Source organism: Borostomias antarcticus (genome assembly GCF_949987555.1).
Source record: "Borostomias antarcticus genome assembly, chromosome: 14".
Lineage (NCBI taxonomy): Eukaryota > Metazoa > Chordata > Actinopteri > Stomiiformes > Stomiidae > Borostomias > Borostomias antarcticus.
The window spans coordinates 9,581,318-9,594,672 of record NC_140247.1 but is presented as its reverse complement, the minus strand read 5'-3'; the positions used below and the strand labels follow the sequence as shown (position 1 = coordinate 9,594,672).

The 13,355-nt window shown below is 48.4% G+C and overlaps 3 protein-coding genes across 3 annotated transcripts; 1 reads left to right on the top strand and 2 right to left on the bottom strand.

The window, feature by feature from the left end:
- Nucleotides 1-153: 153 nt before the first annotated feature.
- On the bottom strand, nucleotides 154-4,295 carry LOC311318045 (cytosolic 5'-nucleotidase 3-like). The gene is made up of 9 exons (XM_084449233.1): nucleotides 4,160-4,295; nucleotides 3,665-3,763; nucleotides 3,449-3,518; nucleotides 3,318-3,364; nucleotides 3,045-3,130; nucleotides 2,838-2,927; nucleotides 2,356-2,518; nucleotides 1,691-1,891; nucleotides 154-1,562 (listed from the first exon to the last, which is right to left on the bottom strand). The coding sequence occupies exons 1-9, from the start codon at nucleotides 4,160-4,162 to the stop codon at nucleotides 1,452-1,454; spliced, it is 870 nt and encodes a 289-aa protein (XP_084305359.1). The 5' UTR covers nucleotides 4,163-4,295; the 3' UTR covers nucleotides 154-1,451.
- A 470-nt stretch (nucleotides 4,296-4,765) lies between these two features.
- On the top strand, nucleotides 4,766-7,984 carry LOC311317912 (kelch-like protein 10; the record flags this gene model as incomplete). The annotated part of the gene is made up of 5 exons (XM_084449062.1): nucleotides 4,766-4,911; nucleotides 5,560-6,049; nucleotides 6,420-7,037; nucleotides 7,136-7,285; nucleotides 7,368-7,984. The coding sequence occupies 5 exons, from the start codon at nucleotides 4,766-4,768 to the stop codon at nucleotides 7,734-7,736; spliced, it is 1,773 nt and encodes a 590-aa protein (XP_084305188.1). The 3' UTR covers nucleotides 7,737-7,984.
- Nucleotides 7,985-10,117: 2,133 nt separating this feature from the next.
- On the bottom strand, nucleotides 10,118-12,859 carry klhl11 (kelch-like family member 11; the record flags this gene model as incomplete). The annotated part of the gene is made up of 3 exons (XM_084449294.1): nucleotides 10,118-10,942; nucleotides 11,323-12,085; nucleotides 12,330-12,859. 3 exons carry the CDS (start codon nucleotides 12,857-12,859, stop codon nucleotides 10,118-10,120), a joined length of 2,118 nt encoding a protein of 705 aa, XP_084305420.1.
- Nucleotides 12,860-13,355: the final 496 nt, after the last annotated feature.

Sequence of the window (13,355 nt, the reverse complement as noted above, 5' to 3'; positions counted from 1 at the left end):
AAAAATGTACTGTGACCAGTCCGTTTTTACATCCCTACCCTGTGGCCTACAATGACACCAGTGTTTTAAGATAGAACAATAGAATAGGATAATAAAACAAGATATGAAACAGATGGAATTGAGCCGATAACCACATTTTATTCTTGACATGGAGAAGATGGGGACTATTCTCACACAGGCGGAAAAATAAATCTCAATGTTTAGTGTGATATTTATCTTATACACAACAGACAAACACTGTATGACCTCATTCAGTAGCTTTTAAGTACCCTGATGCTAACCCTAACAAGTTGTTGCTTATCAACAGTTTATTACAACTTGGTAGAACATACCAACATTTGTGATACAGTATACAACTATTTGGCCGTCTGGAACGTGGAAAACACCCTACAAGGTTACAAACACTGCTCCTCTGTTTATATAATTAGGCCACAAAACTGTAGTAAAATATCACCAGTATACAAAAAGACATGGTGAAAAAGTACTGGGTTTGGCCTTGACACTTTTTTACTTTTCCAAAACAGTATACTATTACTATGTTCTATTATGACATTTGTGACAGATGTTTATTTATAATAAGATACTTGTTTGTAGTATTGAAATGGGCCATCAGGACGCCTCTACCACATTTTGACCAATTGGTGGTGCTGTTACACCAATCATACTCCACACTAGTCTTCCTTGAATGTAAAATGAAGAGAATATAGTAGGAAGTTGTGCTCCTATGTCGGGAGGTCAGTTTCTGAGTAAAAGGAGTTTCTGAGTGAAATGAAGGACCGCAGCACATATTCAAGATTTAACCGACGCCATTTCAACCTGACAAAGTCAAGTTAGCTTGCTCTTTATCTTATAACAATAAACTAACGTGAACATAAACTATGTTACAGTATATTATTTCCCTTTAGCCTTGTACCACAACTGAGAAACCAGAATTCTGGGCTCTGCATGACAAAGTGTTCCCTTCAACTTCCATCCATAAAGGAAGAGAATAGCCAACACCCTAGCAGCCACATGCAAACATTCCACATATCACACAGGCAGTGGATCCAGTCAGTACCTGTCCCCTGTCTGACACCACCCCCAGAGGGGTTACAGTCCTTTTGTAGCCCCAACTAAGCTAGAGGCTTCGTTGGTTCTAAAACTCAGCAGTGAACACGACAGGAGGGTAAAACTAAATGTGCTGCGTTGAAGTGGTGGCCAGCAGGACTCAGGGGGGCACAAGAGAGAACAATACGATCTGGAGTGATTGAACCCAGACACACATAAAAAAGAGTATGTAGCTTCTGTAAAAAATACAAAAAAACACAGAAAAAAACAAGTGATACAATCCTGAAATGCATTCCTAGTGATTGACCACTGGGGCAGATTCCGAAATGACGGCTGCCTCCTTCCCCTGGCGTTTGGCTGCCCATTTCTGATTGGCCGGTGAGATGTGGACGTCAGTTCAAAGTTCACTTCTTTCCAGTGATGTGAAGCAGTATGGCGTTGGCTACTTCCATGGTCTCGTCCTTCACCAGGACGATATCGTACGAGTTCAGGTACGACTGCTTCCTCTCCTCCACCTGTGGACAGCCAAAGCATGAAATACAGCAGCTAAACAATAGTTCAACTTCAATTGAACCCAACTGTGCACGTGTTGTGTGTGTGTGTGTGTGTGTGTGTGTGTGTGTGCGTGCGTAGCTGGCAGTACCTTGTCATTGAGGAACCCGATCTTGAGGATGTTCTCCATGTTCTGCACGCCGTCCGCCATGGTCAGGTCCCCCAGAGAGTCTCCTAGCAGCAGGATGTTGTGGCGTGAGCTCAGCTCCTGGAAGTGACCCGTGTTGAGCAGAGCCCCCTCCCTCTTGTTGTAGATGTGGATCAGCTCCCCTTTGAACCCCTTCAGAGCGCCCTGAGAACGACACAGACCAGCGGGTTACATCCTCATCTATGGTAAATAGTAAACGGACTGCACTTATATAGCGCTTTTATCCAAAGTGCTTTACAATGGCCTCTCATTCACCCGTTCACACACACACATTCACACACCAATGGCGGCAGCTGCCATGCAAGGTGTTAGCCTGCTCACACAAGCAATTTGGAGCTCAGTGTCTTGCCCAAGGACACTTCGACATGTGGACAGGAGGAGGCGGGATTCGAACCGCCGACCCTGCGATCATTGGACGACCCGTTCTACCACTGAGAATGTTATCTAGATGTTACCGGGTCATTCAATTAAATGAAACGCAGTCATAACCGTTAACCAACTTGTAAAACAAACTATGCTACAATATCTCTGCACTCAATGCCACGAGGGGCCATAGGTGTTATCGAGTTTACAACGGTGCCATGCTTTGAGTTCGCGGTGATACACACCGTCTCGTCAAAGTCCATGTAGTTGGAGAAGACGTTGACGTTGGGGTGGAAGACCCCCGCCTGGCGGATCACCTCCTCCAGGATGTCCCCGATCCCCGCTGAGAAGATGAGCAGGGGGACGCTGTGCTCCTGCAGGTGGTCAAAGAACAGCTGGTAGCCATCCCTGTGGAGACGGCAGCATCATCAGCACCGACCAATCAAACTCATCATGGACTTAATTGTATTATTGTTGTAAATTGCTTATGTTTTTGTTGACGTTTGTGTTTGCTTGTGAGCTCGTCGGCATTGGAGATGAGGGAAACCTCAATTGCCCCGAGTTTAAATAAAGGTCAAGAAAAGAAAGATTACAGAAGGTTACCGTACAACCAACCTGACTCGTAATTATCACCATCACCACCAAGGAAAAAACAATATCATCGACATGGATGGCGGTTGTCAATTATCGGCTTGTTTGTGCTTTTAATAAGACCGGTTCCTCCTACCTCAGCTTGACATCGGACTCTTGCACCACGTTGGCCAGCAGGTCTTTCCTTATCCGTTGCTGCACCAGCAAGGTATGGGCTTTAGTCCACCTGGGGGAGGCACATGGGGCTGGTTAATGGTGTTACAGGGGGCAGTGCCGGTCAGTCTAACAGCAGGGTGGTGAATGTGTCCCGGGGACAGGCTTAAGAGACGTCAGCGTGGCTCACCACTCCACCATGAGGGGCAGTTTCTCGTCTATTGACCGCGACGAGTCGATCTCGATGGGGTAGTAGGTGTTGAGCAGCACTTTCAGCTGAGGGAGAATGGAGAACATTCAGAAAGCACACATGGGCTAGGGTGCATCTAGAAAACACACACAGTTAGGCTGCAACTCAGTTAAGAAGTGGTATCCTTGTGCAGAATTGTTTTTGCAGCAGTATTTCACAAGCATAAGGTGATACAGTTATATGCTGGTCTGTTTTCCCCAAGGTCAAAGGTACCTTTTCTTTGCACTCTTCACTGATAAGCTTGCTGTTGTCAAGGATATCTGTAAGACACAAACATGTAGTCACGACACATGGCTGTTGTTGAGATGTAACCTAGTGAGCAAACCACCAGCGCTTGTACTTACTATGACTTGTAGGGCATCGCTTCCCATTGTAAGCAAACCGCGTGAGGGTCATATCAAAGTCTGAGATCACCTGGGAAACCATCAAATATCACAGCGTGTCACGATCAAAATAAACATTCGTAGTAGGAACTGCAACACACAGGAAAGAGGGCAAAGTAAAGCACTGAACAGCGGTCAGAGTTGATGTTTGTCTGTATACACCAGTCTTGTACCTACCTGCACAGTGTTGGTGCCGGCTTTCTGCATGGTCTGGATGATCTCCTCCACTCTCTGGGGGTCCCTCATGCACACAGAGGGATTGGACAGCTCTGGGACCTGGGAAGAGGGTGTCAGACAGAGAACAGAAAAGCTGGCTAGCTGTTAAGCATTTCGTTTAACATGGTAACTTACCGGTATTGTGACAAACCTAGACAGATCAAGTTAGCACCGTTAGGTAACTAGCAATGGATTGTCTTATTGTGCCAGCCAACGTGTAATATTCTGATAATGTCACTGCCCATATCTAATGCTAGCTAACGTTAGCTGCAGCGTTTGATACATAAGTTAGCTGGCTGATATGTTACATTTACAACATATGATCTCGTGAGGTTGGAACGATCTGTTAGTGTCAATAGTACATCCATGGTGTCAACATCCACGCTATCAAAGCTAGCTAGTTTTTATACTTTTTGTTCTATTGTTCGGCATTGACGCGCACGAACAAACGCTTACCATTTTGAAGAAAGGCGTATTTTGTTTCAGGAAAAGTAAACTAGGTCAGTTTTGTAATTTAAATATAGTGCTAACTTCACTTGCTACCAGGAGACACAGCTGGCTAGTTTTAGCTAACTACTAGCATAAGTTGAGGACGGACGGATGTGTTTGCATACTCTCTTCCTCAGTGCCACAAGAGGAGAGTACAAAGGTTCCCACCTTCCCCACAATAAGCCTATGGATACAGGAGGACACTTGCTTTTGTGCTTGAATACTTCTGTAGTGAACTAGATTCATAATTTCTTTATGATCTTTGTAGTTAAAGTAGCCCATGGACTCTCAGTGTTTATGCCTGCTGGCACACTGTTTTTCTGCCTATTATTATGTAATAAAGGCTTCTGATATATTCTATTGTGAATCATTGTGATGACATCAACAGTTCTAGAATATAACCCTAGGAACAACTGAGGGTTCACAGTTCTCAGATAACCAGTTGAAGTGTGTCATCTAAATGTCTCGGTCAAAAAGAAGAACTTAGAGAATAGAGTATTGTTTATAGAATTTGAAACAAGAATGAATGAACTGAAGGAGGTGTCCACTTCCGCCAGATTTCAAAGATGTAATATGGAGAGGAAGATGAGTTCCATGACCTGCACAATCTTTAATGAGCTACGACTGGAAGGAAAACTCTGTGATGTGGTCATCAGAGTCAATGGCATTGAGTTTAATGCCCATAAGAACATCCTTTGTGGTTGCAGCTCATACTTCCGGTGAGTGGCTTGACTTGGTGAAAGTGTACTTTGAATTAACCACCAATTGGTGATCAGAACAGACAACAAAGGGCAGCCGACAAAATACAGTACATGATATTAGCACAGAGATTGGTACAGAGTTATCTTGTGAGGTTGTGGTGGACAGTATGACAGGTACTCCATAAACTGTTACCAATATTACCTGAAAGGGCTCTCAGAAAAACAGCAGAGGCCTTCCTGTATTACTGCAATACTGTTAGGGCTGGGTATTGAGTCGAATTTCAAGAATCAATTCGATTCCGATTCACAAGGTTCAGAATCGATTATCACGATTCAATTCGATTCAATATCGATTCGGTTAGTGTTACTAAAACCTGTTTCTTTTTCTTTTCTGTAACCTTAATTACATGACTGCCAAGTTATGCAACACATCAATACTAGGGCTGGGTATCGATACTGATTTCCAAAAATGAATGAATGAATGAATCATTGAATGAATTAATGAACTATTCATTCCTTCATTTATTCATTCATTCATTAAATAAAAGATTGATTTTGGGATTCATGAATCGATTCTGAATCATTTGAAAAATTATACTGAGAATGCTACATGCTCATATGAAAGTGGACTACAGTGCTATCCCTTCAATCACTCTAAACCCGCAGGGCTTTGTTCACGAGTGGCTGGAACAACTCTGAGAAGCGGGTCTACAACATTCCTGGCGTGTCTCCAGACGTGATGCGCCTCATCATCGAGTACGCCTATACGCGCTCTGTTCCCGTCACTGCGGAGAACGTGGAGCTGCTTCTGCCGGCCGCCGACCAGTTCTCCATCCTGGGCATCGTGCGAGCCTGCTGCGAATTCCTCGAGGGCCAGCTGTGCCTGCAGAACTGCATCGGGATCTGTCGCTTCGCCGACTTCTACTCCTGCCCTGACCTAAAGCGGCGGGCCTACACGTACATCCTGTACCACTTTGAAGAGATGGTCCGCGCCTCCGAGGAGTTCCTGGAGCTGTCGCTGGCGCAGCTGTGTGACATCACCGAGAAGGACGAGTTGAACGTGAAACAGGAGGACGTTGTGTTCGAGGCCATCTTGCGCTGGATCGGTCACAAGGCGCCAGAGCGCAAATCCTTCATCTCCGTGTTGTTGCCCAAGGTGATTGAGAGGCTGACTATACTACTGATGTTATTTTGTGTGTTTCCTGTGGGGGCGGCTGTAGCTGAGTTGGTAGAGCGGGTCGCTCAATGATCGAAGGGTCAGCGGTTCGAATCCCAGCTCCGACTGTCCACATGTTGAAGTGTCCTTGAGCAAGACACCTAACCCCAAATTGCTCCCAATGAGCAGGTTAGCACCTTGCATGGCAGCTACCGCCATTGGTGTGTGAATGGGTGAATGAGAGGCCATTGTAAAGCGCTTTGAGTGCCGCTAAGGTGGAAAAGCGCTATATAAGTGCAGTCCATTTACCATTTCCTGCTTCCTGTTCAGTGGCTGACTACTGTGTCTTTGGCTGTCTCTGCTCGCTCAGGTACGCATGGCCTTGATGACAGCAGACTACTTCATGAACAATGTGAAGAACAATGCTCTGGTGAAGGACAGCGACGCCTGCAAACCCATCATCATCAACGCTTTGAAGGCCATGTATGAGTTGAACATGAACAGGCCCTCCCATTCTGACTTCCGCAACCCGCTGACCCGGCCTCGTCTGCCCTACGCCGTCCTGCTGGCCATCGGCGGCTGGAGTGGCGGCAGCCCCACCAATGGCATTGAGGCGTACGACGCGCGGGCAGACCGTTGGATTAATGTGACCAAGGAGGACGAGAGTCCAAGGGCTTACCACAGCGCCGCTTACCTCAACGGCTTTGTGTACTGCGTGGGAGGCTTCGACAGTGTTGACTATTTCAACAGCGTGCGCAAGTTCAACCCAGTCGCGCGCACCTGGCACCAGGTGGCGCCGATGCACTTACGTCGCTGTTACGTCAGCGTGGCCGTGCTGGGCGGCTGCATCTACGCGATGGGTGGCTTTGACGGGTACGTGCGGCTGAACACGGCTGAGCGCTATGAGCCCGAGACCAACCAGTGGACGCTGATCGCGCCCATGCACGAGCAGAGGAGTGACGCCAGCGCTACGACTCTTCAAGGCAAGGTGGGTGGAGCCAAAACTGAGAACATAGGCCTAGATCGCAGCATCACCGCTCGGCTGTATTTCAGGGATGCTGAATTCACGCATTACTTCCGGTCTAGGTGTACATATGCGGTGGTTTCAACGGGAATGAGTGCCTGTTTACCGCGGAGTGCTACAGCCCTGAAACCAACCAGTGGACTCTGATCGCGCCCATGAGAAGCAGGCGTAGCGGGGTGGGGGTCATCGCCTATGGAGAGCACGTTTATGCGGTAAGAGGCCATTGAAGCTGGCTTTGGTTCGAAAATGTAAACCTTGTGTGTGTGTTCTGACGCTGTTGCTGTCCTGTCGCAGGTCGGTGGCTTCAACGGAGCCGACCGCCTGCGTAACGCGGAGGCCTACAACCCCTCGACCAACACCTGGCGCACAGTACCCACCATGTTCAACCCTCGCAGCAACTTCGGCATCGAGGTGGTGGACGACCTGCTGTTTGTGGTGGGCGGCTTCAACGGCTTCACTACCACCTACAACGTGGAGTGCTACGACGAGAAGACCGACGAGTGGTACGACGCGCACGACATGAGCATCTTCCGCAGCGCGCTGAGCTGTTGCGTGGTGCACGGACTGCCCAACGTGACCGAGTACGCAGCCCCGCGAGACTCCCAGCAGCCCTCGCGAGAGGACCTCAAACTGTCCAACTCCAACAGCATCCTGTCGATGTGAGGGCTCCCACCTTTATCCCCCCGCAACTGACCTGGTCTTGCCCCAACGCAGACCCCGCATCTCCCACTGGCATTTACCACACCCAAATAAATCCACTATTAAGTCCCAGTGAAATTCACATATGCATAATATATAGGCCTACATTTCTAGATTTCTTGTTGCACTTACCGTAGTAGTACAATTATTTTTCTCTCAAGACAAAGGGCAGTTCATAAGTTTTTAGATCCATCCATGTTTCTTCTCGTATGAGATTAGCCTACATTAGTCATTTAGCAGACGCTTTTATCCAAAGCGACAAACAATAATTGCATTTAACGTAGGAAAAGCCAAAGTACTACTACTTGCCAGAACTCACAAGTGCATCTCCTTTCTAAAACAAGTGACTAAGAGCATAATCTAGTGCTGAAGGCAAAGTACAAGAATAACAATCTCAAATACAATAGGTGCTTAAGAGGGAGGATCATTGTAGTACTTCTTGAAGAGATGAGTTTTGAGCCTGCGATGAAAGATGGGCAGTGAATCACTGCTGTCCTGACGTCAGTGGGCAGTTTATTCCAGCACTGCGGGGCCAGGACAGAGAAGAGCCATGGCCGTGTTGATCGACCGCGGGGGCCTCAGAGTGACGGAACAACCAGTCGCCCCGAGGTAGCAGAGCGTACCGGTCAGGAGGGGATGTAGGGTTTGACCATGGCCTGGAGGTAGGAGGGTGCTGTTCCTTTCATTGCCCTGTAGGCTAGCGGCAGAGTTTTAAACTGGATGCGAGCTGCTACAGCATGGTTCAGATACCATGCTGATGGATAAAACATACCTCCCATGTAGGCTATTCTTAGCCTAAATGATAAAAAGGTGGGATGATAACAAGGTTATATATGAAGTATTTTAATTGCAATGGATGGCATCAGTATTTCTTACATCCAATATATTGACACATTGTCAGACTATCACATGCAAAACAAAATATATATGGCCTATTTAAATGACTGTGCTATGCAAGAGGATCAAAGCTGAGGAAATTCTTATATCACTTTTGCATTCTCAGTCATTTTTACTAACTTAAGTTATTTAGGTCATACATTGGCTACAGGGATAGTCAAATATGTTAATCTGAGTGTTAATCTTTGTTAAATAAGTATACTTTCTTCTATACAGTAGTTCTTCGTACCATCTCATATGATTATCTTTGGAGGGTGCCGAGAAAAACAATCTGGCATTGCTTACACACACCCAAACAGAACAGTACCAACTCCGATTGATCATCAGATCCAGTTTGTAAGTCAGTAAAAATCAGCCTTACATGTTTGTAATAGGGGATCAACATAGGATAACTGGTTTGAGTCTGAATAATTAACATACATGGACGCTCGCCTCAACAAAACCATCACAGAACTATATCTCATAAGTAATACATGAATCGGTACCAAACTAAGTCATGAACGCATGTCCACTGTGAGGAATGGGACGAACGGCAGGGAACTGCAGTGCAAAAGTATGGAATGATTTCAAATAGTTTAACATAGAAAAACATTAAGAGCTACCAGGCGAGCCGAGTCGTGTAGTTTCCTGGCTCATTAGCATTCATAGTAAAGATAATGTCAACATAACATAAATAATGTCAACATAACAAATCATGATAATTCACAACAAATGAATATGTCCTCTCTCGCTTGGACTGACGAAGACGAATAAGACTTATTCTCTTTCCACTCGTGTTGAGTTGACATACTGTAGTGATAATAAGCAGAACCACTCGAATGCTGCTAGCGTAATATAAAGCCCAGCTGAGCCTTGAGCCTGGGTTCGAACTGGGCTGTGTTAGAGTTTGCATGTAGAGATTGTCACAGTGTCACCATGGAATGTCAATTAGAGCGACTTCATTAAGTTGACTGAACAGAAGGAATGTCAATCCTGCAATATGAACGTGTCACATAGCAGACCTGGTTCAAGCATAAAATAAAACGCTCGCCAAATATGAATACTGCATATATATATATATATATATACACACACTGATATGTATAGCCCATGTCTACACAGTTATATATTATGTACAAAAAGATAAAGATCATCTACGCAGACATCAATAGTAGAGACATGTTGGTCACTGTACAACACTCTTATTCACATGGTTACATTCGGTCTGTCCTCCCCTACAGACCATCACCTCAGCAGGGACGCTTCTCGCCGGCGGCCATCCTCACGACCGGTCACTTAACGCCACGAACGTCTCTACCGGACCAGAGCCGACCGCTCGGTTTGAAAACAACCGACACGAGAACGACGGAACGGGTCGAGTCAAGAGTCACCGGGTCGACGAGTACGGCCGCCGGGGTAGTCCTAGTTCTGGGCCTGAGTTCTGGGGCGGCGGTTAGGGGGGCGGGGCCTCAGCACTCGATCTGGGACTGCAGCTGTCTGCGCAGCGTGAGGGTGCGCCGGTGCAGCTGCTGCATCTGCTGCATGCGGTCCCGCTGGCGCGCCAGGTTCTGGGGCATGGGGTAGCGCTGGCAGCCGTACAGGAAGCGGTACGGGATGCGCACGTGGCAGGCGGTGGCGCGGCAGCGCGGCTGGGGCATGGGCGGCAGCAGCATCCAGCGCTTGCGCTCGGCGCAGTAGCGGTACGCCTCCTTGCGGTACTGCTTGTCCACGTCGTCGCTGTTCTTCCAGCCGCCGATCACGAACACATCCTCGTTGAAGTGGCAGATGGCGGCGCCCTCGATGCTGGTGACCTCGGGCGGCAGGCTCTCCAGGATGTCATCGGAGACGCGGCCGCCGATCATCTGCCGGGCGGAGTCGTCGCGCACCGCCGAGTAGCTCTTCGGGCAGCAGGAGGCGGTGTGGTAGAAGTTGGTGGCGGCCACCGCCATCTGGAACGTGCTGTAGTTGTCGATGAGCGGCAGCGAGTCCACGTCCTGCCACTGCCGGCTCTCCGTGTCGTAGCGCGTGGTCACCGTCTTCAGCCCGTCGTCGTTGTCCGTGTCGACCGGCGTGCGCGCCGTCACGTAGACGTAGCGGTCCTCCACGCTCACCGCCTTGACGTCGCGGAGGATCTTGGGCGCCGACTCGAGGTTGTGCCACTTGTCCTGGTCGGGCTCGTAGACGCTCACGTCCTTGAACCCGGGGCTGAAGTTCCCGTGGCCGCCGATGCTGTACAGGATGTCCTTGATGCAGGTGAGTCCGAACGAGTGCTTCCGCGTGGTCAGGTTGCTCACCTGTAGGGATGGAACAATAACCGGTATAATGATAAACCGTGATCAAATTTGACTAAATGTATCGCGATAAAATGATCACTAAAACCGTGTTCACTATTACCATGCTTTGAAAAACTACTGTAAATACTGTCCAGCATCAACCAAAGCTAGTAAGTCTCCAAGACGCATTATTTTAATGTTTATGCAAACAAAAAGTGCATAGAGCTGCTATTTGAAAACTATTCGTTGTTTTCAATATAAAACTTAGTGAAATGTTTTCAGTGTCGTTTTTGAAAATTTTCAGCATATTTTAACAGCACCGTGATAATACGGATAACCATGATAATTTTGGTCACTATAATCGTGATGTGAAATTTTCACACTGTTACATCTCTCCCCACCTGCTCCCAGGTGTTGCGGTTGGGGTTGTAGCGCTCCACAGTCTTGGCGAAGCCCGGTTCCATCGACCCCGCCACGTAGACGTGGGACTCGGTGGCGGCGATGGCGTGGCCGTCCAGGTGGTTGTGGATGTGGGGCAGGTTGACCCAGCGGTCCTCGTAGATGAAGTAGCCCACGCACTCGCTGAGGTAGTCGCCGCCCTCCGAGACCCCGCCCACCACCATGATGACGTCCATGTTCTGACCGAAGCGCGGCTGGAAGGACGCCATGTAGGAGGCCCAGGACTCCAGGTCGGCCGACATGAGGTTCTCGAAGCGGATGGCGTGCCCCTCCACGGCCTCGGACACCAGGCGGAGACAGGCCTCGCTCGCCGCCACCAGCGCCTCGTTCTTCACCGCCCTGGTCAGGTAGGTGGGCTTGATCTGGGGGAGCCTGAGGAGGCGGAACAGCTCCTCGAAGTAGCGCCCTCGCTCCTCTGCGCTCCTCTGCACCCACTTCACCACCGCCTCGAACAGCACCTCCTCCGAGTCCACCGTGATCTCGCCGTCGGAGAGCCAGTCGCGCACCAGGTGGAAGGGCAGCGTGTAGAACTCCTCGTCCTGGATGACCTTGTGGAAGTTGCGGCGGATCATGTCCGCCGCCCGCAACGCCAGCTGGTCCAGGGTGTACATGTGGGCCAGGCTGTGGACGGCCACGCAGTTGGTCAAGCTCAGCTTCTTCTTCAGGAACTCCCCGCAGAACTCCTTCAGCTGGAGGAGGAGGAACCTGGAGCCGGTGGAGATTCAACAGCGTGGCAATACGATTCAAGATTCATTTATTTGGCCCAAGGGAAATTTGTCTCAGACATGCTGCTATACATCTATATACATCTAGCAATAAGACTTTGACATCCATGAAGTCTGCAACTTCAGATTAACGAGTGGGCAGTCTTTTTACCATGCATTGTGTAAATGGACTGAGATGTTTAGAACCTAAAGATGTAATAAAAATATGGGAAATCGTGGCCTACCTGTCAGCGAGCTCTAGCACCTCGTGCACATTGCAGGTGCTCACGCGTATCTCTCCGGTGTACATGTACTGAATGACACTCTCAACCGTTTCTGATTCGGGTCCCAATTCCGAGCTCCATTCTTTCATTTCAACCCTACCGGTCAGCGACTCGGAGAACTGCCCGCTCAGCAGGGGGGTGAAATAGTCCGTTGCCGCGGCCAGCACGGAACGGTGTGCGGTGAACTGACAACTCTGAACATTACCGGTTGCCGCCCCGCTGCTGAAGGCCAGCGTTACGTCGCAGAACAAACCCTGCTTCCTCTGTTCGTTCTGCCGGCGAGACAGCTCCGAGCAGTGGGAGGAGGATGTGAAATCTTCGGCCTCTTCCGTGTCCCCGTCCCCGGCGAGGGCGCTCGGTGTGCTGGTTCCGCTGCTGCTTCGGGATGAGTCTTCTGGGTTCGGGGCTGCAGCTGCCATTCTGTTGGGTGATGTCAGAATTGGGAATTGCAGATAACTTGTGTGCAAGCGAACACACACACAGACACACATACATACACTCAAAACACTTAGGAATATACTGTCATGCGCGGTGAATGAAGGGCGTTACCGCTTGTGTGACGCGGTAGCCTATACCCCGCCTACTGAACCTTGACCCTGCTTTTATATGTTTTTTTTTTACTCTTCAGAAACTGCGCAGCTTTTTTGGATCTCATTCAATGTAAAACATGATTCCCAACTCAGATCTTGATCTGATTAGAACAAACTGTGATTAGATGAAGGAAGGAATGAAGGAATAAATGAAGGAAGGAAGGAAGGAAAGAAGACATGTAAATGGTTCCAGTTCAAAGTCCTTGGTATGACCCACTCATAGACCTATAAATTCTTATGTTATCCTTGACCTGATCCCGTAGGTTCTGCTTATCCTAGTCATTACAGACAGTAGCCTACTTAGATTGTCCTGTAAAACCAACGGCTCCAGATTTAATCCCTATTCAAAAGTAGGCTACTAGAGAAAGGGCCTCCAAATTTTTTTCCATGCGTGGTT

Coding starts and splice junctions, on each gene's coding strand:
- LOC311318045 (XM_084449233.1), bottom strand. Junction 2,928..3,044: donor CTGCCCCTCATGGTGGAGTG/GTGAGCCACGCT, acceptor TGCCTCCCCCAG/GTGGACTAAAGCCCATACCT. Junction 1,563..1,690: donor TCGGGTTCCTCAATGACAAG/GTACTGCCAGCT, acceptor GGCTGTCCACAG/GTGGAGGAGAGGAAGCAGTC.